Source organism: Chelmon rostratus, chromosome 23 (assembly GCF_017976325.1).
Source record: "Chelmon rostratus isolate fCheRos1 chromosome 23, fCheRos1.pri, whole genome shotgun sequence".
Taxonomy (NCBI): Eukaryota; Metazoa; Chordata; class Actinopteri; order Chaetodontiformes; family Chaetodontidae; genus Chelmon; species Chelmon rostratus.
In genome coordinates this window covers 9597517-9619167 of record NC_055680.1, presented here as the reverse complement: position 1 = coordinate 9619167, position 21651 = coordinate 9597517, and the positions used below count along the sequence as shown (strand labels likewise).

Below are 21651 nucleotides of genomic sequence, written 5' to 3'. Positions count from 1 at the left end.
TTACTAGTGAGAGGTTTAGAATGAATGTGGCATGAATGCAATGGTGTATTATCTTAGAAGAGGAGTCAGCTTTGTTTGTTGGTGGCAGTGAGATTCATTCTTCTGCAGAATTAATTAGGAACGTTAAGATAGATGGCACTGTTGTACTTCAGGCTCTGGGATACACATCAGCTACTCTCATGGCCAAGCAGTGCTCGTGCACAGCATCCATTATGAATGTACAGCACACGCACACAGCGTATGCACATTTGCATGGACATATATTAAGAAGTGTGAAAATAAATGGAAATGAAAACTACCTGTGCACAAACATACATAAGTATGCACACAAAATACAGGAGCACAGAGCAGGCATGCAGTCCTCTTCACTAACACGATAAGAGACGTGTGTGTGAAACCTTTAAGTCATCTCGGGTCATGGATCAAGCTGTATCGCTCTAATCAGGCAATGAATTAATGAAGGTGGCATGCTGATCTGAAAAGAAATCTAACCTTGCTGCAGTACGTAAGCCCTACTTATATGCAACAAATGAATATGCGTATGTTTTTATCATGTGTGAAATAAACAATTCAAAGTTCCTTACACAATAGCTCTTGCAATATAAGATAATTTTACTCGGACCTGTTGGTTTAAATGCACTGCACACAGTTAGTAGTCACAACCATTCCTTCTCACTCCCCCAAGTATTTCCACTGTTTCAGGCTGCTGTGAAATTACTGTCCAACATTAATATGACACTGTTCCTTTAATGACATGAACTAAAATTAAAGATAGCAGTGGTTATATACGTGGCACGCACACGGACGAACACTGAAAAGGAAACTAACCCCGTTGAGATAATAAGTTATTTAAAGCATCCGTTCAACACCATTTATAATAATAATGAAAAAAGTCTGATCTGAAAGTGGACAGTGTGGCCTGGAGAGGAGAGAGCGCTGTATGTCAGTGGAGAACTGGGCCTCTGAAGTGTAAACGCCTGAGCTGAGATCAGTGGCATTTCAGGGTCAACACTTTTGATGAAATTCTGCTTAACCTTAAGACAAAGTGTCATATTAAGTAATCTCAATGCGGCATGTGACCTTAAAAAAAAAAACTTTGTGGCTGCTACATTCAGGACATGACCCATCAAATTATTCTGAAACGCCGGCAAACTGTAACTGTTAAACCTGCTCAGCTTGAAATCTTCATCCGGCTACGAGTGCATGCGACATCATTTTCAGGGGCATTTGGAGCAAAGAGTTGCAGACATGCCATTTAACCTTGTTAGTCATGTGTAACATGAAATGGTTTGTGAGAGGATCATCCAATCAGGAAGTAAAATGTATTTGCTTGCAGTTATAAACTGGATCAGTGTCCAGGATATAAAAGTTGTTTTCTGCAGAGTCAGGACCCGCTTCTGTTTATGTTGTAATTTTTAATTAAAGTATTGAGTTGGAGGTATAATCCCTCTCCAACCCCTTAATCAATCCCCATTTGTGGTCAGCCATTTGATGTATTTACAATCAGTAATCACCTCTCTGTATACTAGTTTTTATTGCTAGTGGTGGAGCACTGGATTCAAGCTGCCTTCAAACACACAAGGGATCTACAGGAAACAAGGCAGGGATCTAACCAGTGTAACTGTATCTTATTGCCTGGCTGTTTACTGTTCACTCTCTTTACACTGTGTCAGAGCTGTATTCAGTTACAGCTCATGCACACACAGTGTCCTACTACTGCTGCCGCTTCACAGTAAGAGCATAAAATTCATCAATTTCCATCAGAAATGTGCCTTAAAAAAACATTTTCACCAGTCTTGGACGGTGGATCGCTTTTAAATATTACAGGGAGTAATGGAACAAGAGGGACAGGCCGCAGTGAGCTGTTAGATGAGGAGTTACACTGGAATGTCACCTCCACCCTTTCAGAAAGGTAATTAACTTCACTGTAGACTGCCATTGTGTGGAAAACTACTACATGAACTACTTTGGCGTGCAGCACGCAGTCACATTGCAGATGCTGGTGGCATGATGGAGGAAGAACGATAACCGACCAACTGCTTTATTAAAACAAAGCAAGCCTGTCTGGCTGCGCCGTAAACATGCGACAGCTATGCTTATGCTCCGTTTCTGCTCCACACGACTTGTCGTTACCACAGTAACCACGGGTTGAAATCTTAAGGATTGTAACTTTAGTGTGTATGCTCCATGTGCAGGCAAACATCAAACGTATTTTCAGCCACTTTTAAGCAGGTTTCTGTACAGTGTGTCCTTCTATCCAACTCCACACCCGACATCTTCCACCTCAAATGTAGCTGCGGTGGCGATGGTAATTGGTCCATCAACGTAAAACGTGTCTGCGACCTTGAGGGACCTCTGAAGATGACAAACCTCCGAAGCCACCAGCTTCGTAGCGAGAGGTGGCGAGCGAGGGAGCTGGGCTGGGAGAAAATGAAGACAAAGGAGGATTGCCGGCCCATTTGTGTAAAGGTTAGGGCTAGGGTAATGAATACCCTGGCTATATGGAGCTCCCAATGTCTGCTTCCCTCCAGCTGCCTATAAGCTCATTTGGAGTGACACTGGAGTAATGTCAGTGTCAAGGAAATACGGCGAGAGGCGAAGAGAGAGAGGAGAGGGAGGGAGAGAGAGAAGTGGTGGCGAAGAGTCCATGTCCTCTACTTCTATAGATAATCCTTTCTGCCCGGATGAAAATTATCCTGCACTTATCCATAATTACTTTCCTCCCTCGGTTTCCATATCTAACAGAAGGTGCAACAAATTGCCATACACGACACATATATTCTCACCAGCGGTATATATGAGGCTCATCATTTTCATTTTTAGCATTTAGATTTTTAAAGAAGCTGGAGGATTTTATGTCCCTATGCATTCAAAAGTTACTGTGTTTCACTTCATTCATATCTTTATTTTTGCTGCAAGAACGCTGTGCGGGAGGTTGTCTTATAGCAGCCTGACCAGGAAAAGCAGTGAAATGAAGAATGAAAAGGATGATAATATTAATAATGATAATAACTTGAACAAAAATGGTAAAGCAACTGGCAGACTCCAACTCCAGGAGGTTAAGAAATAGTCCAGCCTATAACCCCCATAAAAATCATATATCACCGAAATGTAAATTTTATACCGAACAATAAAAGAAACAACTCACTAATTAACATGCTGTAGTGAATGAGTAAGCTTTAAAGGTGCTGGTCAGTGGATTTTTATCTGTGAAAAGAGCCAGGCAAGACGATACCTGTAAGTTCTGTGCAGGTTAGTGATGCAAAAGCTGCTTTTTGAGACTAACCAACTGAAGATAAAAGCACTGCAGGTGGAGTCTGACTGTATATTGCAGGTTGTGCAAAGTAAAAAAAAATCAGTATTCTCTGAAACTTGTTACCTGACACAATCTGACACTATTTTTTTTTTTTTTTGAATACCCATAATATAACGTTTTGTTAAAGTGCAGAGTCTTACCCGGATTGCATTGACTTGAGTGCTATTCTGAAAGAAATCCCAGACACGCGGGCCGAGTTCTTCCCATGAATCAGCGAGATCTTTGAGCATAGCCAAGGTGTTGAATGTGCTATTAGCCTGGAAAAAAGAAGATAAAAACAATATTTGACAATGGAGCTCTCTCACCTTTCCTTAACAGAAAGCATACCCACTGAGCCTTTTCTATTCGCTCTGAACCAATCCACACATGAAAGTACTGCACATCTGAACATTTCAGATAATCCCCAGAGGAACTCTTCACATTGTAACACTGCCACCCCCCCATGGTGACGAATGTAAATGGGGTTATTTACCCCTGAACATTGACTTGTAAACAATCTGACTTGTGTGTGGTGCGAAAGGGGCTTCCTGCACCAGCACCGGGCTGCTTGCTGTGAACTCATTATGTATTCTCAATGCAAAACCCTCGCTGCCTGCCTGTTGTTTGTTTTGCTTGTGCAGTTATCAAAATGATGCTAATATCTGGGAGAAATGTCATGTCATGAAAATACATTACACTCACCACGTTCTATGAACAGGCCCCCTAACTAACTATTGGATTATTTTTATTTTCTTTCCCGGGTGGTAGCTTTGTGTGACAACTAATGTTTTTCATTCCCCCGCTGGAAGCTCCTTCGCTACACACAGTTACTGATACCTGTAATTGGTCCTGTGCACACAGGATATTCAAATATACCCACAAACGAATGGAAAAAAAAAAGTTGACATAAATAACATAACATAAATACAAACAGAATGCAGTCATTGCATTCAAAGTGTTCCCAAGGCCATGGAGTAATATCCTTCATGTGTTCAGAAGTGGTGAACCTCGCTCCATCCTTGCTTGTGAACGACTGAGCCTTTCACCAATCACCTGTTACCGATCAACCTGTTTACCTGTGGAATGTTCCAAACAGGTGTTTTTGGAGCCCAGTCTTTTGTTGCTAGAATAATCAAATATTTACAAAAATCAATGAAGTCGATGAGGTAAAACTGTGTGTAAGTCAAAAAGGATTGAAATCAGCATTGTACTAAACTTGGTCATATCATGCACCGACATGAGCATCATATACAGCTACTTTTCCAGTGTATGAGAAGTCAGTGTGCACGTAAACACATTCCATTTTTCTCTCCAGACTTACCTCTTTCACCATGAGGCGAGCAGCAGGTGTGTCAGGTGTGTAGAGGACTTTCCCTTGCAATATCGGCTTGAAGGTGCTCCAAATGTAGCGCAGACCAGGTGTGCTCTCCAGGGTGTCGACAAGGGTCTGACAAAAAGCATCTACAGAAGAGGAGAGAGGGGAGAAGACAGGGAAAGTCAAGGCAACGGCAAGAAAATACCTCTAAAGTTCCAATGCTCTTTTATGGGACAGGAGGAAAGGGGAGGAACAAGATGTTAGATCTGTACGAAATCAGAGAGTTTGCAGCACTCGAGAAGCGAACAGGATAAATATTGAATTTGAGCTCGAAATTCATATGTGGCTACCGTAGCAACCCGTCTTAACCCAGAGCGAGCAAATATGAACATAGTATGAGTTTTGTAAAACCATTAACCGTACAGCTTGGCTTTTTAATTTCACATTTAAACCAGACATATCTTTTAAAATAAGACCTCAGTCTTTAAAACAGATATATCATATTACGAATATGATAAATGAGATTTGCATGCTTTTCCAACGAGGGCTGAGAAAATCAGATTCATACAAGTAGAAATAAGAAAACCAAATATAGATCACAAATCAAAAAGCATCACATGGACTGATACAGACGTATAACTGGGCAGCAATGCTGAGGTAACACACTGTAATGCACATAGTGCCAGGAAAATGCAAGAAAAGAGCTAAATAAAATTACTTGAAAGTACACAGCAACCCGGGTTCACACCAGAGGGACAGTATTGATGCAATCACTGCACTTCAAAAGATAGCTATGACTTCTAACTGCTACTGACAACTCCTTCTTGTGGAGTCTTGATTAAGGATTCTTGTTTGAGTTTTCTGATGCCATTGCGAGTGGTAAGCGTTACAATGCTGTGTTTTGTGCAACGATGACTTCGCAACAGTTTTGGTACTTTGAGCGAACAGGACTGATAGCAGCTCCTGGCACTCTAAGATGGTGTTTTAAGAGTATAATGGTCGTAAGTGTTTATTTCGTTTATTGCAGCATATTGTTAGAAGCCTGCAATTGCTAGCTTTATACGGGTCATTTTAGAGGACTGACAAATTGACTATGACTTCAGAATACAAGGACTTTAGAAAAAACATTGTCTTTCTTTTGCTCTTAAAACATTACTCATAAGAAAGCCTTTGCAAGTGTTCAGTGCTTATTCTGGTTTCACCGCTGCACTTGTGTAACTTGTGCAATTATTTCTTTGGATAAAGTCTTTTTTTCTTAGAGTCTGTTGGTGATAAAAGAGCTGACTATTCAATGCTATCTTTTAATACACACCATTGCTGCTTCTTCCATATGTTAGCAAGATGTTCCTGTGAACGTCCTACCTGGGTCTATAAAATGAAAAGTTCTCCTCATGTGGATATTGGGTCGGTTTCCGGTACAGTACATTATTATGCATCAGCAACCAGAGAGTTGCAAAGTGGATGTATTTACTAGAAGTTATTAAAAGTTATTATTACTTTAACACAGAGGCAGAGGAAAACACAAGCCCAGAGTTCAGACCTGAGTACATAAGGAAAGATTCTGTGGAGCAGAGCGGAAAAAAAAGTCAATATGCTCAGCAGCAGTACGATCATTACTAATTTAACTTATCTGCCAACGTGAATATTGCCAGGTTGGGAGAGCGCTGAATAGGTTACATGAGGACCTGCACCGAAGTAGAAAGAAGGCTTGTGCTTGGATTGTGCCTGCCTTTGTTGTGACTGAGAATATGTGATTCTTGCAGTGCGGGAGTTAATCAGACAACTGATCAATTCAGTGTCGTCTGCCAGTCAATTTGACCGGCTGCCTTTTTGATCTGTTGCCAACTGTCCCTTTTTGTTCAGACACCTGGCATGACACCAGTTCTTCTTCCAGTCTTTTTCCCCCTGTCAAGACCGCAACAAAACCTCCATCCTCCACTTCGTCTCATCTCACCAGGCCAACCGTTTCCCCCATCAAGGAGATTTTAGCGGCCATTTTCAATGCAATTAAATGTTAGCCTTTCTGCCTCCAGGCCATCTTTCCCAGGTGCTCCTGGGAGGTCTGTGCACGGGCAGCTAATGGCCGCCCCTTAGTCTGAGTCTGACCAGCTGTTCCCTCCACAGACTGCAGATGCCACCTGCAATCATAACACTAAAAAGACAGGAAAAGTGTGTGACACACAGCTCAGTAGCTCTCTGCTGTTAGGTGCAAAAAAGTGACTCCATATTGTAAGATATTTGGCATTTAAGAAATAAGTATTCCTGTTGTTATTCATTGGAGAGAATTTCATATTGTGCTTGTCAGTGAAGGTAATATGTAAGGGATTTGATTCCTAATACAATAAGATGGACTGAATGGATTGAACCCCACAGGACAAAGTAGACTGATCACTCTAAAGCAGTTATTCCAAAAGTGGAGGTTTGATTTTTTCCATTTTTCCGTGTAAAATACACACCATGCTAAAAATCCTTCCAATGAAACAATCTGAAAAGGAAATATGACTCATTGGTGACACTGCTTATAACTCTTGTCCACTTTAAAGGTCCCCTGGGGATTTTTTTGACCACAAGTGTTGCTAGGGAGCGATGTTTTCACAAGTGGGTGCATTTTGTTTTTTATTATGTAAGTGCACACCTGCAACGCAAAACACGTTCATTGTGCAAGTTTCATGCATTCATTCCAAAGACTGGCAGCTGGTGGCAGCAATGTGCAAAGTAGCATGACAATGCGCCAAAAAAGGCTGCTAGCTAACAAACATATATGTAAACAATCAGCGACCCTTCTGGAACTGAGGCAGTCTCCACTGACCCGCCCCTTCAGGAGTGGCAGGTCCTGAATCTATTGATTCCAACAGGAGTGAAAGTGAAGTGAGCACAGATTATGACCAATTCTTTGGCCCCACAGTCACCGATGAAAATACTGAACCCATTTTTCACAAGCCACAAATCTTCTGAACATTCTGACACTAAAAGAGCATTTTTCAGACTGACAAATCAGGAGAAAATGAACTTTATTTGAGCCCTGTCTCTGACCCAGCAACACATTCTCACAAGATCTCTGTGACTAAGCATCGCCTTCTCGCGGGATCTGGAGATCTGGAGCAGGCATGATAAACTAGCAGATAAGAACTAACAGCAAAATAAGACACAAACGTTGAATTTGTACTGTATCCAGTGTTGTATTGTTTTGAAATCATGTGCTTGAAATGGGTAATCTTGTTCAACAGCATCTTTTATACAACGCAGAATTTCAAGTATTCAAAGAAATGAGCTCTGAAAGACCTCAAGGACACACAATTAAGAAGAGTTAACAAACACTGAACGTGAACTGAAGGTGAACTCTTGTTTTTTTAAATGAAAACTCCACCTTTAATTAAGACAAAAAGTCAAAACAATGGGGACTTTTAAGGTGTTTCAAGTAGAGGATGCCGCATTTTAAGGGGTCGCAAGGCAAAAAGGTTGGGGACCAGCACCTTTAAGAGGTTTATACACACGTATATTTACATATACACACGTTTACTGTGTTTCCTGTATAGTACGTGTTCCAGCAACTCGTTTGTAGCACTGGACAGACATAAAGTAAATTATATTGCAAACAGTAACTCTAAACCTGATTAAGGTAAACTAATTAATTCAAAATTTTCTCACGATATTCAGCTCTCCACATTCGGTTCAATATGTGTGTGAGAAACACGCAGATTCTTAGATTTGAATCCTTCTATTTCCCTGGAAACCACTTCTGTGTTCACAGTGACCTTCTTTCATAAAAATGTTCAGATTCTGAAAGTGATTATGAGAACCGGCAGTAATACAAATGGACCTTGACCAACAAAGACACAAAGAATAACACATTCTAGTCAACAATGGAGCATGAATGTAGCCTGTAGTCTCCTTATGTGGGAAAGATATATCCGTTTTTGATATATTGTGTACTAAAGGGAGCATCAGTTTCCTGAGGTTACACACTCTCAAGAGCTGTGAGCTGTGTAGTTCTTTTGACAACAGATCTGCACTTTATTACAAAATGGCAGGATGAAAGAACAAGAGAATCTGTTCTTTACACCAGTTTTAGCCACAGTCAAATAATTGCTTGGAGCCTCAAGTCAGCCCCTCAACTTACCTGGCAAATGTAATCAATTTGAGTTGCACCCAAGAGATGGGCTCAATTCAGCACCGCAGTGAGACAGTGCTGTAGACACACTATAAATGCTGCGCGCGCACACACACACACACACACACAGACAGACAGTCTCGCACGTATAATCACATGGGCAGACATGCACATGCGCATACACACGGAAAATTATATTACTCTAGGTTCACATGACTCATATTTCAGGCATTTCATGCACTGCACAATCGCAGTACACACACATACACAGCATGCATGTGCTCCCAATATGATATGCCAGTCTAAACCCATGCATCAATAAAGCAGCACTTATTTTCTACAAGCAGTACAAATCAAGTGCTGTCTTGCAGCATTCCAACAGGAAGTCAAATAAGCGTGAAAAAATGTCACTGCAGTCGCTCGCTCATAGAGACAGAGAGAGGCCGCTTTGACATTCAGCAGGATAAGACAAGTCTCTCTCACTCCCAGTGACTGCCTCCACAGACACGTGTTCTGCCTTCACCGGCTCCTGTGTATATTAAAGGGATGTGCTTGAAACTAGAAATAAAGGGGACCAATTACTAATTATTCAACGAGACACCCGTAGGCAAATATTCAGAGGACAACAGTGTGAGTCTCCAGATAATTAGGAAATAGTATAAGCAATGTCAGGGAAAATCACACCAGTGAAATAGGACAATGCTAAATGAAAGAGGGAAAGTTACTTTGACAGATCAACAGAAGAAGCGTTAATTTGAAAGGCTGATGTTCGCCACGTTCACAAAATACTCACATTTGAATTAAAAAATAATAATCATTAAAATGTCATTCTGAAAACAGTGTAAAGTCTAGTCAAATCACATGTTTTACAGCCATGGCTACACTGAGGTACTTTAACTCTTTTGCCTATTTCTGTTTGCAGTGAAAAAGCATCCAAGCCACGCAAATACTTCATGTGGTGCCGAACAATGTCCGATTTAACAACAGCGAAGAAAACAGTCTCTAAAATGAGCCACGTGTATAAGAGGCTTCACATGCATTTTCATGATATCTTGTCACAAATGTATTCAACAGATGTATAAATGTAAATATATGCATTGCAGAGCTATGTAATCACTTTTTATTCGTGCTAATCTACAGGGCAAATTTGGAAAATGGTAACAACTGAAAATTACTGTTTACTGTCACGGAAGAACAGTTACCAGCACAACTATTCTGAATCGTGACTCTGCAGCTTTCCTTAGTCGTCAACCATTAATTGGAACCGGAACATTACTGAGCCGTTAACAAACCTCAGTGTTGGCCTTTATTATTCCTATTCTACTATTCCTTTGAGTGTACTTTTACACTTACAAAGGAGTTGTAATTGGCCATTATGCAGACACAGTGCACATTCCAGATTCATTTAACTGTACATAGACGAACACAATGAAATGCCAAGGCAAATCCAAAACAGCCATTAGCATGCTAACAGAAACGTTAGTGCTTATTTTGTATGGATGATACAGTGTTTTTGCTAATTTGCGCTGGCACTTGCATGCAATTCCACTTCACACTGTAACTTTATTCCCAGGAAATAGAGGCTTCTTATTAAAATCTAATTTTGTGCAGTTGTCTCCAAAGAACAGGCATTTAATGAAACAGGAATGCACGGTCTCTAATGAGCACGAGGCTGCAAGAAGTTACACTGAAGATCTAATCCTCAAAGATCTTATGGAACAAACATATTCACTGATTTTCAAAGCTGTGCCCACCACCACCACCACCACTGCATCCAACCAGGCTACTTTCATTCATTTTTTTTCTTTTTAATATAGAGTGAGGACAACACTGGTTTCTTGTCACAGCAAAGGAAAAAAAAATGTTCTCAATTATTTCTGCTTGACTATATATTTCCCAAGTGTTAATTCTGTATGTCTAAGTAATAGTACAGAACATGCATAATCTTTGCATAATCCTTCCATATATTTGTAATGTACTGAAAATGTATATATTATACTGTATACATGGCAATATATTTTTACTTTAAGTGTATGTTCTATTAGGGCATGTTACAATGTTTGCAGAATTAGAGCAGAAAAACTTCTTGGGAATTAGTTATGCAATCACAACAAACAGAAATGCTTACCATCCCTTGAACGGCTATAAATAGAATCAGGTGCACTTAAACAGGTGCAAATGATATAAAAAAAAGTTTGTTAGTCTTAGAGGGTCCGCCCATGCATCAAGATCAGACACGCGGTCAGGACCAAACATTCAGGTGTGTGATAATCCATAATGAGTTTTTTTTCCCCTGCGAAATCCCACAGATGAAAATAATGAAACAGATATTCTCTAAATATAGAGCATAATTGAAAATGGAGAGGAACACTAAAGTACAGGTGTGTCTTTCCACACTTTCCATCAAGGTACAGGAGTCAGCTGTAACTCCAATTTGACCCACAGGGTAGCTCTGGAAGGTTTGCCAGACAACACTGGGTTACCGGTGCATTCTGGAGCATGTCAGGGGTTGATAAAACAAAAACTAGCCTTTGAAAAGATCAGCCGTAATCATTTGTGAAGCATCGTACAGCGGTTTGGGGATGCTTTATTGCCTCAACAGGCCTCAGGCCCCAATGTGAGCTTCTCCTTTTGTTTTGTTGTTTTTTTTAGCTCATTAAATGACACATCTCACAGTGTGAGCTAACCCACTTCTGACAGTAGCGGAGAAACACCTTTTCTATTCTTAATGGAAAAAAGTGGTAGGCATGTGGGTATACAGTGTACTGTACCTGACTACTACCACTAGCTTTACAACACAAGTAACATGGTCAACAATTCGTCTGTTCCAGAAATGACTCACATAAATCCCCCAAATCTTTCACGTATGCCTTCTTTACTTTGATAGAAAGTCCTCAACCATGAGTCACAGTCACACATCAAGAAACAGACTTTGATGCAGTGATGCCAGAAAAGCAGAGCAGTGTACGAGGTTAGATCAAAGAATGATTCATATCAATACTCCACTCTAAAATCTGTCTTCCACAAATGCTTGCATTATCTATCTTTCCTCTTTTATTAATTAAATCCTCGCAGCCATGCGAATGCTCATTCACCTACAACCATACTGAAGGTGGGCGGTGTGGCCCAGATTTTCAAAGCAGTGTAAATACACCACAGATTCTTCCAATGTGGCTACCTGGAATAGATATTTCATAAGTAGCACCAGGCTGCTGTAGAGGATAGTGTACAGTGTTGTCATGTTTATGCACTGCATATCATCAGGAGGATGGAAGACAATAGCTAGGTTTCATCGCCTAATTGTACCTAATTTTGAGGGAATCAGCTAACAAATGCTTGTTTTCCAGCTAAAACCGTTATTAGGAGTTGGTTCACTGGGACAAGCAGTAGGTGGCGCTAATTCCACCTAATGACAAGCGGTGGATGCACTGGACACAGCAATTGAGACGGCTCCAGGACATTTTAAAGCCATGGCTGAACTCCATCAGGCCTGCTCCTTCTCAAAAATCTTTACAAACTGAGCCTGGTTCAGGGAAATCAATACAGCACCAGGGAATTTGCGTTTTAGTGACACCATCTGTCCTCAGTGGGAAGTTTGGGCTGCCATATGGTCATGTTTCGAACGCTATGTATTTGCGCCTTGTGAATCTGCACCACCCCGACAACAACATCAGTTTCCACTTGGGATAAGTTGCTCTGGACTTTCTTCTCCATTAAAAAAACATCATTATGTCAGGGCGGGGAGTGCACAGCTTCTAAATGGAATGAGAAGAGCTTGATTTGATTGGCTACGATTGATGCCAGCCCCTGACACAGCCGCCGATAATGTATTCCTAATCAAACCTAGTTTCCAGCTCTGGCACAGGTGCCAACCGTGCCACAGGTGCCTGGTTCCTGGACGTGCACAAGTTGTCACATCCTGTGCACGCTGCACAGTTCACTGCTCTGCGTACCATGCAGCACTAATACATGAAAAAAGGGATTGTTTATTGTACTGTTTATTTCTTTCCCATGCATTTATACTTTGATAACAGGGTTTGAATTGTCTGTGCATTTCTTCCAAAGTGGAATGTATGTCATACAATTACTTTTATTCTTTCCATAGACAACACCATTAACCTAAAAAGAATGCCTACTGAGCATTGCTGGACTGACATCTGCTGCACTAGCAAGGCGACAGTAGCTCCACACTGTTTTCTCCATAAAACTGTCAAACTTCATAATTCTGACATGACCTTGCCTTTAAAGGAAAGGGGGGCTAGTTATGGTTCATGACATCCTCTGTCACACCTCATGATCAAGCAATGATTCCCAGTTTTTCCTCTTTTTCCAAATGCAACACAGTCACTGTGTGCTTTAGACCTCTGGATGCAAAACAACCATGCCCAGTGCCATGTCCAGTGATGCAGTGCACTGAGTCCATTTTGACTATTTGCTGGCTACCATGATTACATATGGAACATGATTAAGACACAAGTGAAGTGTGAGAACACTGCTTTAAAAAGGAGTTTGCTGCGGCACTTACCGGAACTGCTGTTCATGATGGAGATTGGCTCGCTGTTAACCATCTGTCTTCGTGACTGTGAACTGATGTGCATATTGGTGGAGTTGAAGTCAGAGGGAATTCCACACAAGAGCATATTAACACTGCCAATCATGTCCCTTTGGAAATCCAATGCACTCGCAGCCTCAAAGATCACAGAATTCTGCAACCTGGCCATCTGGATGCAAGAAAAGTAAGGAATTTTACAAATAAATGTAAAAAAAATCACAGAGTATGAGTACAGATTCCTGTCCAGGATACATAATAAAATAGCAGCACTAACCTCCTCAATCACTGGTAACGCATCTTGAGTGATTTTCCCCATCAACGTCGCTGTGTCTGCTGAATTCAGATCCAAAGCTTGAGGTAGCTAAAACAGAGTATGAACAGGTGGTTTGTGCATATGTACATGAATGGACAAAGCTGAACAAGGAAATAATCCAGTGTATAAATTATGCTCGCAGGGATGTTTGCTATTATAAAATATTCAGGTTTTTTTTAAGTTATTCTCTTTTTAAAACTATGTCCTGGGGAAAAAAATATGTTTTGTATTGTGCAGCCAGTAGCTAAACTTGCAGTTGCAATTTCCACATTCATTTACAACTTTGTTATGTTCTTATTTCCTATGTTCCTGGACTTAATGAGATCGGTGACGTCCACAGACCTGCTGAAAATGCTGTTTCATTCAACATACAATGAATGGAATGATGGCATTACACATGTCAATTTGTGAATCTTGACCTGTAAATTGAATCCCAGCATTATCATCCCTGACACTGGTTAATAAAAGTTGCATTAAAATGTGTTACCGTGTGTTACAGTGACATTCGGAAGGTACACAGTATGTGTCCAATTAGAAGAAGTAAATGGCATGCCCTTTTAACCACTGTCATTTTCATGCATCAAGTGTCAGATATAGGCTTTATTACGAGGGCCTGTATTGTCTTTCAGAAATTAAAATTACAAAGCTTATATGCAGTGTATGCAAGAGATAAGTCCATTGGGAGTGGAAAGAAGGCCAAGAGAGGTGTTAAGAAGGGTAACACTGCATTAGTGTCTTCAGATAAAACTCCATTCACATATAAAAGTGCATTCAAGCATGGTTTGGACAATAACCTGGCTATTGATTGAGTTTGAGCGCATTCATTTAGGATCACTTTACACTCAGAAATGAAGACGAGACTTAAAGGGTCTTGGACAATTTTCAGCAAAACAGCTGAAAATCACCTGAGTCACCAACTGATGAAGAGATTTCAGCAATGTCACATGAGGAGGTAGAGAAAGTGAAACAAGACAGACTGCTCAACTCATTTCTTACAGATGCCATCTTTTGCTTTCAGGTTTTCTCTTTCCTTTGATGTGCATATATTTTTTGTGCAAAGTTACTAAGCCCAAACTCCACACCAAAGGGAGCTGTTCTCTCTCACAGAAATCAGGGCTCTTAAACTGCCTGAAACACTGAGTCGGTTGTCCAGCCTTTTCTTCTATTACTTGTCTATATCGCTGTGTAACACAGCACAACTTCCAGCACTGTGGCCATCTTCCACCGAGGTGAACGTCCCATCTACCTTGCTGTCTGCCATTGCTATAGGTAACGCTCTGAGCAAAGCAACCTGTTGTTGGCGACGAAAACCAGCATAAATCTTCATCATGAGGGACAGTCAAGAGAAACTTTGTGAACATTGAGCCTAAATTGAAGCGAAATAAACAACAAGAGGAGTAGATTTGCTGCTGGTAGCTGTTTTTTCATCTTGCTTTTTGTGCATTAAACTGCAGCGCTAGCTTAGCCAGCGTTAGCTTTGTTGTTACATGAAGGCCGTTCAGCTCCCGGCTTCACGCTGGTATGTGTGCATGTGTTTTTGCTGTAAATTCACTTGAAAAGCCTGCTCTGATGGCATGACGATAATGATATTGCTACATGTAAAAAAGAAATGGTCGTCCTCCAGGAATTCATTGGCTTGGGAAGATTGTGTAACTTGGATTAGCACCCAGCAGCTAGCTTGCTCAGACTATACAAACACAATTACAAAGTTGTAATTTTATGGGCCCACTGGTCAGTGAGGCCAAAGCTAACATGAATCAGATTAATGCTCGAACATGAAGTCTTTATTTTAGAAGTGGTTACTGTAGTCATATTAATAGTAGAAGTGTAGCTAGCTGGAAGCTAAAAACACAGACAGAGCCAACAGGAAACATGTGTGTGGCGCCTGCTTGAACTGACCAATCACAGCAGGCTGTGCTATTCAGGAGGGGGGCTTTAAGGAGGACTGGAGCTATAAACTGACTTTCCTAAAGAAAAGTCATTTTGCAGCGTGGACAGTATGAGAAAATTAATTAGTTTTCAGTATTAAAGCATGTCAATCTTTTCCAGTAGATTCCTAAAAAAAGGTATGAACCTGAAAATGAGCGCAATATTCAAATTATTTTTCACTGCACTTTGTTACTGAGGACTGCTTGTGTGTGTGTTTCTTTTGCTCACCAGGCAAGCTGATTAGAAGAACAATTCTACAAGAATGATATAACCATGCATGTATTGAATGGTTGAAAAAGTTATGATTTTCTGAGGTAATGAACTGCAAAGGAGATTATGCTGTCAAAGACACAGTTTGAATGACCTTTATTGACCACCACATATATTCGAATGCTTTTTGTTTGCCGTCTTCCCTGTGTGTTGTGCCCTGACATTATTTCCAGAAACACAAACGCAAACTTGTGGAACCAATGTCTAAATCTGCCTCAGTGATAAACCCTGACTTCTTCCCTTGTCCTTTTCTTTATGTTGTTGTTGTTGTTATCACAATCATTCAGCAACGTCAAGCTTTAAGTGTGAAGGCTTGATGTTCTTTTCCATCCATTTGCTTGCGGCGCTGAAGAGCTTTTCCGCCATATCTTGTCTGGCCTTTCTTTTTTTTCTGTCTGAAAATGCCTGTGGGCTTAAATTGTTCAAATGCTCTCTCCTACGAACTTCCTGCCTTATCACTTATTTATTGGATTTGCTGTCCCATATATTTTCTCTCAAAGATAAACTCAAAGAAAAGTGCAGGCTTTCATCATCCCAAAGGGAGCACAGAGATTTAAAAGAACTCAAAAAAACATTGGTTCTAATAAATAATTCCCACCTGATTGCATGCATTCTAGTAAAAACACTTGAGGACACAGCGGTGGACATGACGATGACAATTTAAAAGCATAGATCCTGTGGGACAGGAAAACGATTTCTCACTTAAAATGAATTATAAATATATTAAGATAATGGTGTAGTAATGAAAAAAAGCGTGAAGCAATGTTAATTTTGTTCACAAAAACATATGTTTGGTTATGTTTTTTTTTTTTTTTTCCATGGCTTTGGACTATGTGTGTGCATGTCTTTGAACTTTTACTAAAATAAGAGCAAAATGCTTGGATCTAGAGTCCACAAAAACTTTAGAAAAAACAGGAAGGGACTGACTAAGTATGATGAAAAAAAAATAACAAGGACATTTGATACAGGACGAAGAATAGCTGGAAAAAGTAACAATAGTGTTGAAGTGTTACTGGTAGGTTTGGCTTTTAAAGTGGTTATTCAATTGGTGGGCAAAGAACTTCACTGTCCTTTAATTCAATTTACTGCAAGCCATTCGAGAACAGACCATGTACCCACAAAACTGTGTCAAGACTGTTTTACTTTAGTTTGCAATTGATAGCACATTCATGCCGAAAATTACCTTGTGCAACTACATTTACTTTTTCTTATTTTTCTTTCAATTTAGGATGAGTGTCTGTCATAACTCACGCACAGAAAATGCCAGTAAGAAGAAGGTTCAACAGGAAATTCTGGCATGCAAAACCCACCTACACTACCTTGGCATTTAATTTTTGCATAGGCGTCAAGGTTTGCTCAGCAGTTCAGAGCCACCCTGCACTCGCAGGCCTACACAGTAGATTAGAAACCAAATTGTATTGGTAAGCATTGAATATATTTGTCTGTCAGTGATGTATTTGGAAATTTTGCACAAAATGTTTTTAGCTATAGCCGCAAACAACAGCTTAGATTACTAACAGTGCTTAATCAAAGCTACATACGCTTGTTGAGAAAAATCTGAAAAATCAATGTTCGGAGGCTATACAGGGCTATGATGAGCTCTAGTCAGTAGCACACCATGGAAGTTGACAGTGCATCTCCCAGCAACACAAGCTCTCAAACGCCAGAGGAAATGCCCACCAAGAGGCACAAATCTGAGATGCTGTTTCCACAAAAATGTCCAAAAACAGCTTGATTCTCTTTTGAGAAATGCACACAATAGCTGCAGCATCTTCAGTTTGACCTGATGCCTGATGGAGGGTTCAAATGCAGCCTTCAAGTTACTCCTCAACTGCACCTGACATGACGAGAGTTTAAAATTGACATTTTTAATAGCACCTTCATTAGCCCATACATCTACTGCAGTGATCCTATCAGGCCACTACTGTACACACAGTTTCCTCATGCGTTCTCTCTCCAAAATTCGACAAATTGTGTCCGAGTTACAATGCAAAATTCCTTCTCGTCTCATCAAACTCAAATTAGACAAGTTGTGAGGCTTGTTTTTTGTGTGTGGGCGGCAGCAAGAGGAGCTCACCTCGGCAAGAACTTTCCTCGCATCCAGGTTCCGCAGGAGTACTTGCTGGGTGTTAATCAGCTGCTGTGGAGTGAGGGAGCAGCTGACATTTTGAAAAGCCTGCTTTTCAGCTTGGCTGCTAAATTGGACATACTGATCCAGATCTGTCCCCTCACACAGGATGCTCCTCAGGTTGCCAGGCCTTGGGATGCCCATCATCTGAAAAATAAATACTAACTTTGGCAAAAGTTGACAAACATGAGAACTTTGCATCTGATCATGTTTTATTTATTCATGTGTCGTGTCTTTTGGGTTGGTTGTGCAGGAAGATGGAATGCAAAATCACATGTAAAGTCATGTTTTAATTTAAGTTAGGCTTGATTTTTTTAAGATTACTCTCTTTTAAAGACACAATGATCATATGCACAAACAGTGACACTTGAAAAAACAGTAAATATGTGACAGACACAAACATTAACAACCACACACACAGCAGCATACACACAGATAATTTGCATCATATCAGACAGCATACAGTGGCACCAAATAAGACAGGATGCATGGGCAGAAGACAGAGAATGGCTCATGAACTTTCACTTTCTTGGCACTCAGTATAGTTTGCGCCAGAGCTCACTGCAACCATCAGAATGCCTCATACACAGTGGGGATCTTTTAATCAGCGCACATTGTATTCAAGCATCCTTGTCAATGTCAGTGAAACATAATTACCTACTTGCAGCTCATTTGATATTACGTGGTACATACCACAGTATCATTTGGGGAGCAAATGATACTCTTATTGCTGTTGCAAGTTCATTTCAATCCAAATTACCTACTGTAGGCAGCTTCAAACGACTTTTTTCTGTCAAGCAAATACCAGAGTTTGCTTTGATTATGACTGTCAAGACAAGGAGTCCCAGAGGCAGTTCTTGGCCAGGACATTTTATTCTTAAATGTTCAAGCACAACACTCTTGACACTCTTGGTCTTTGAACATTTTGGTAACATTTAAATCCCTTCATGTACAGAGGGAGGTGAAAAATCTTGTTTCAAAGCAGATGCGATCCTTTTTGGAGACTGGGGTTTTTTATGCTGTTGTCAACGTGCAGGCGGAGTAGCAAAATGATACTTACTGAATTGAGTTTAATCTCAGCATTCATGAGGCTTTGGATCACTGTTGGTGGCACCGACAAATTCTCTTTCAGATGAGTGGAGAAAGTTTCACCGTCTCTTAGAATACTCTTTAGAATCACTGGTTGACCTTAAACACAAAGATAGAGAATCATTATGTTTGCAGAACAGCAATTGATGCAAAGCAAAACCAGGGACACACAATTCAGGACAATACAACAGTGTACTTGTGTTTACATGTTCGCTGACAACTTGACCGTAAAAGAGTCTCATTTTCATAGTTTTGGCTATAAATCCTTGCTACTCGCCTCTTGCACTGCAGATATTTTGCAATGCCATGCAGCTTTTCTGTCTCTACCTCCACTCTTCACCCTGCATTTGATTTCCACGCTACTGTTCACCAATAAGGGTGCATGCAGAAACATGTGTGTTAGTCCTCGTGGACAACTATGCCAGTCATGCAGGAGAGCCTGTCCTGAAACACAGTCCTTCCTCTGCAATGGAAGGTTTTGGTCGAACCAAAGCATCACTAGAGGGTTTATTCTGTTGTTGAAAACACAAAGTTAAAGCTCATTTCCCTCTCTGTATTGCAGCTCCTTAAGGTTCAAGCATGCATTTTTAAATTTACTTTTATTTTTGTCAAAATAGAAAATCAAGAATGCAGAACACCTGATAGCATTCTGGGTTGGTTTTGCTATACATGTTTCCTGGAGGGGCATTATGGTCTGATGAATGTGATTTTAAATTATGCCTTTTAGACGACTGTTGCAATGAAATCCTTCAGTGGTGCAAGTAGGGGTTTGAACACTTGAATCGCACAAGAGAAGGTAATCTGTTGCTAAACATGTATCAGATTGTTAATCAGCCATTCTCTCCTGATTAGCTGCCCACAGGTAGTCAGGATTTAAAAGAGCCTGCTTTATTGTGGGTGACATGTTTAGTGCATGGAAGGAGGCATTTTATCTCACCAGCAAATACTCGCTTTTGGTGATCATCCCAACTTTATTCGTTCTTGTGTTAGCCCTGGTTTTAAAAAGTGAACATATTTGGAATCCAGGTGATAAAAGATCTCTAAGAAATCATTTAACCAACTTCAGGATGAGTACAGGCTACCTCAGACACCATTGTTCAGAGTTTTAATTCAAAGGTTTTTCAACTCAGCTTCCCAATAGAAGGAAGGCCATGGACGAGAGCAGGCCGAGGCACTCATTCACTCAAACTCAAATCACTGATCACCGGTGGAAAGCAATCAAAGTAGTCAAAGAACATGTAGTAATTATACATCCAAGTAAACTCACTTTGAGATTGTTATGTACTATAACACAAAGGGCTTCCACTACAGTATATTCACACACTCATGCACACACTGAATCTGTGCAACATGTGTTTTCTTCTTTCTGGGACTACATTTGCTGTTGAGACGATGAAGGGGTTAAGTAATTCAATTAGATTAGCCCTTTTGCAAGTGTAATACATGCAAGTCAGTCAATTATCAGGACAAGGGGAGGAAGTGACTTTCCCTTTTTCAAGCTTCAATTAAGATAAATGTTTGGTAAAAACAATTATTCAGGATAGTCCGGGATTAATTATGCAGCTTGATGCTTACACTGCTTCGTCTATATGACACCCCCTGACAGCTACTAAACACATATTATAATGGCCTTGCTGACTGCAGGAGCATCAAGAGGGATGCACAGAGTTAGACTATTGGGAAGACAAACATATTCTGGGCTCTTCCTGAACACTGTTGCCTTTCTGATTGAAGTGACCACCTGAGTCTTTTCATCAACCCTTGGTAAAAAACAAAAAAGGAACAACACAATCGCCTTTGCCAACCTAGTCTTTTGATAGTTCATTCCCCATTCTTGTCGATGACCTTTTGTGCTCTCTTGTAAGACAGCGCATGCCATTAATTATGCCCAGGCTTAGATGTTTGATGGATTTAATCTTGTATATTACAAGCCAGCGACCCCAAAATGCAAATGGCCCAGGAACCGTTTGTTGAACAGCACCCCACCCCCACACCCTTGTCTTTTTGCAAATTAGGTGCCGTATGAAAATCTGAATATCATCAGGCTAAATGAGCCGAATGCAAAGCAGCAACTTATCAAGACAAACGATCTGTCAGTCTGCACGGCAAATTGCATCATAAATAATCGCGCCATTGTTTTTGAGGGATAAAGGGGAATAACAAATCCTCCAACTTGTCATCCACATGAAGGGGATACTTTCCTTGATGGAGAGTACTTAATAAAGACATAGCAGAGTGATTGTTGCTGAGGCTCAGTATTTTCTGCACCAATTATTTTTTGAACCATTACTCAGTAGCAATAAAACTTTTCTATCAATCGACAGTTTGACATTGTCGCTTTTCACCAATTTCTATGATAGCGTTTCATAACAAGCTCTTGTCATGAATAGCTTCATTGTTTTAAGGTCAGTGCATCAAGAATTTGGGATTCAAATCTTCTTACCATTCCCAGGGTTAGCCTGTGTCAGGACTGAGTTCAACTGGTCGATGTCATCTGCAAGCAGCTGTGCCTTACTGAGAATAGACCTGTTCACCACGAGGCTTTGCAGCTCTATCAACACCCCAGCTATTCTGGTTTACCAGAAACACAAAAAAAGGATTATAGATATAAAATCTAAAATCATAAAGTATTCAGTTTCATCCTGGTAT

The 21651-nt window shown here is 40.5% G+C and overlaps 1 protein-coding gene across 1 annotated transcript in view; it reads right to left on the bottom strand.

Annotated features, from left to right (window-relative positions):
* Nucleotides 1-21651, bottom strand: part of LOC121626768 (phospholipid-transporting ATPase ABCA1-like) — a 133449-nt gene that overhangs the window by 107638 nt on the left and 4160 nt on the right. Inside the window, exons 4-10 of the mRNA XM_041965438.1 lie at nt 21446-21573; nt 18974-19101; nt 17863-18060; nt 13548-13634; nt 13247-13442; nt 4617-4756; nt 3457-3573 (exon numbers count right to left, since the gene is read on the bottom strand). Coding sequence (XP_041821372.1) covers nt 3457-3573; nt 4617-4756; nt 13247-13442; nt 13548-13634; nt 17863-18060; nt 18974-19101; nt 21446-21573 — 994 coding nt within the window. The remainder of the gene's footprint in view (nt 1-3456; nt 3574-4616; nt 4757-13246; nt 13443-13547; nt 13635-17862; nt 18061-18973; nt 19102-21445; nt 21574-21651) is intronic.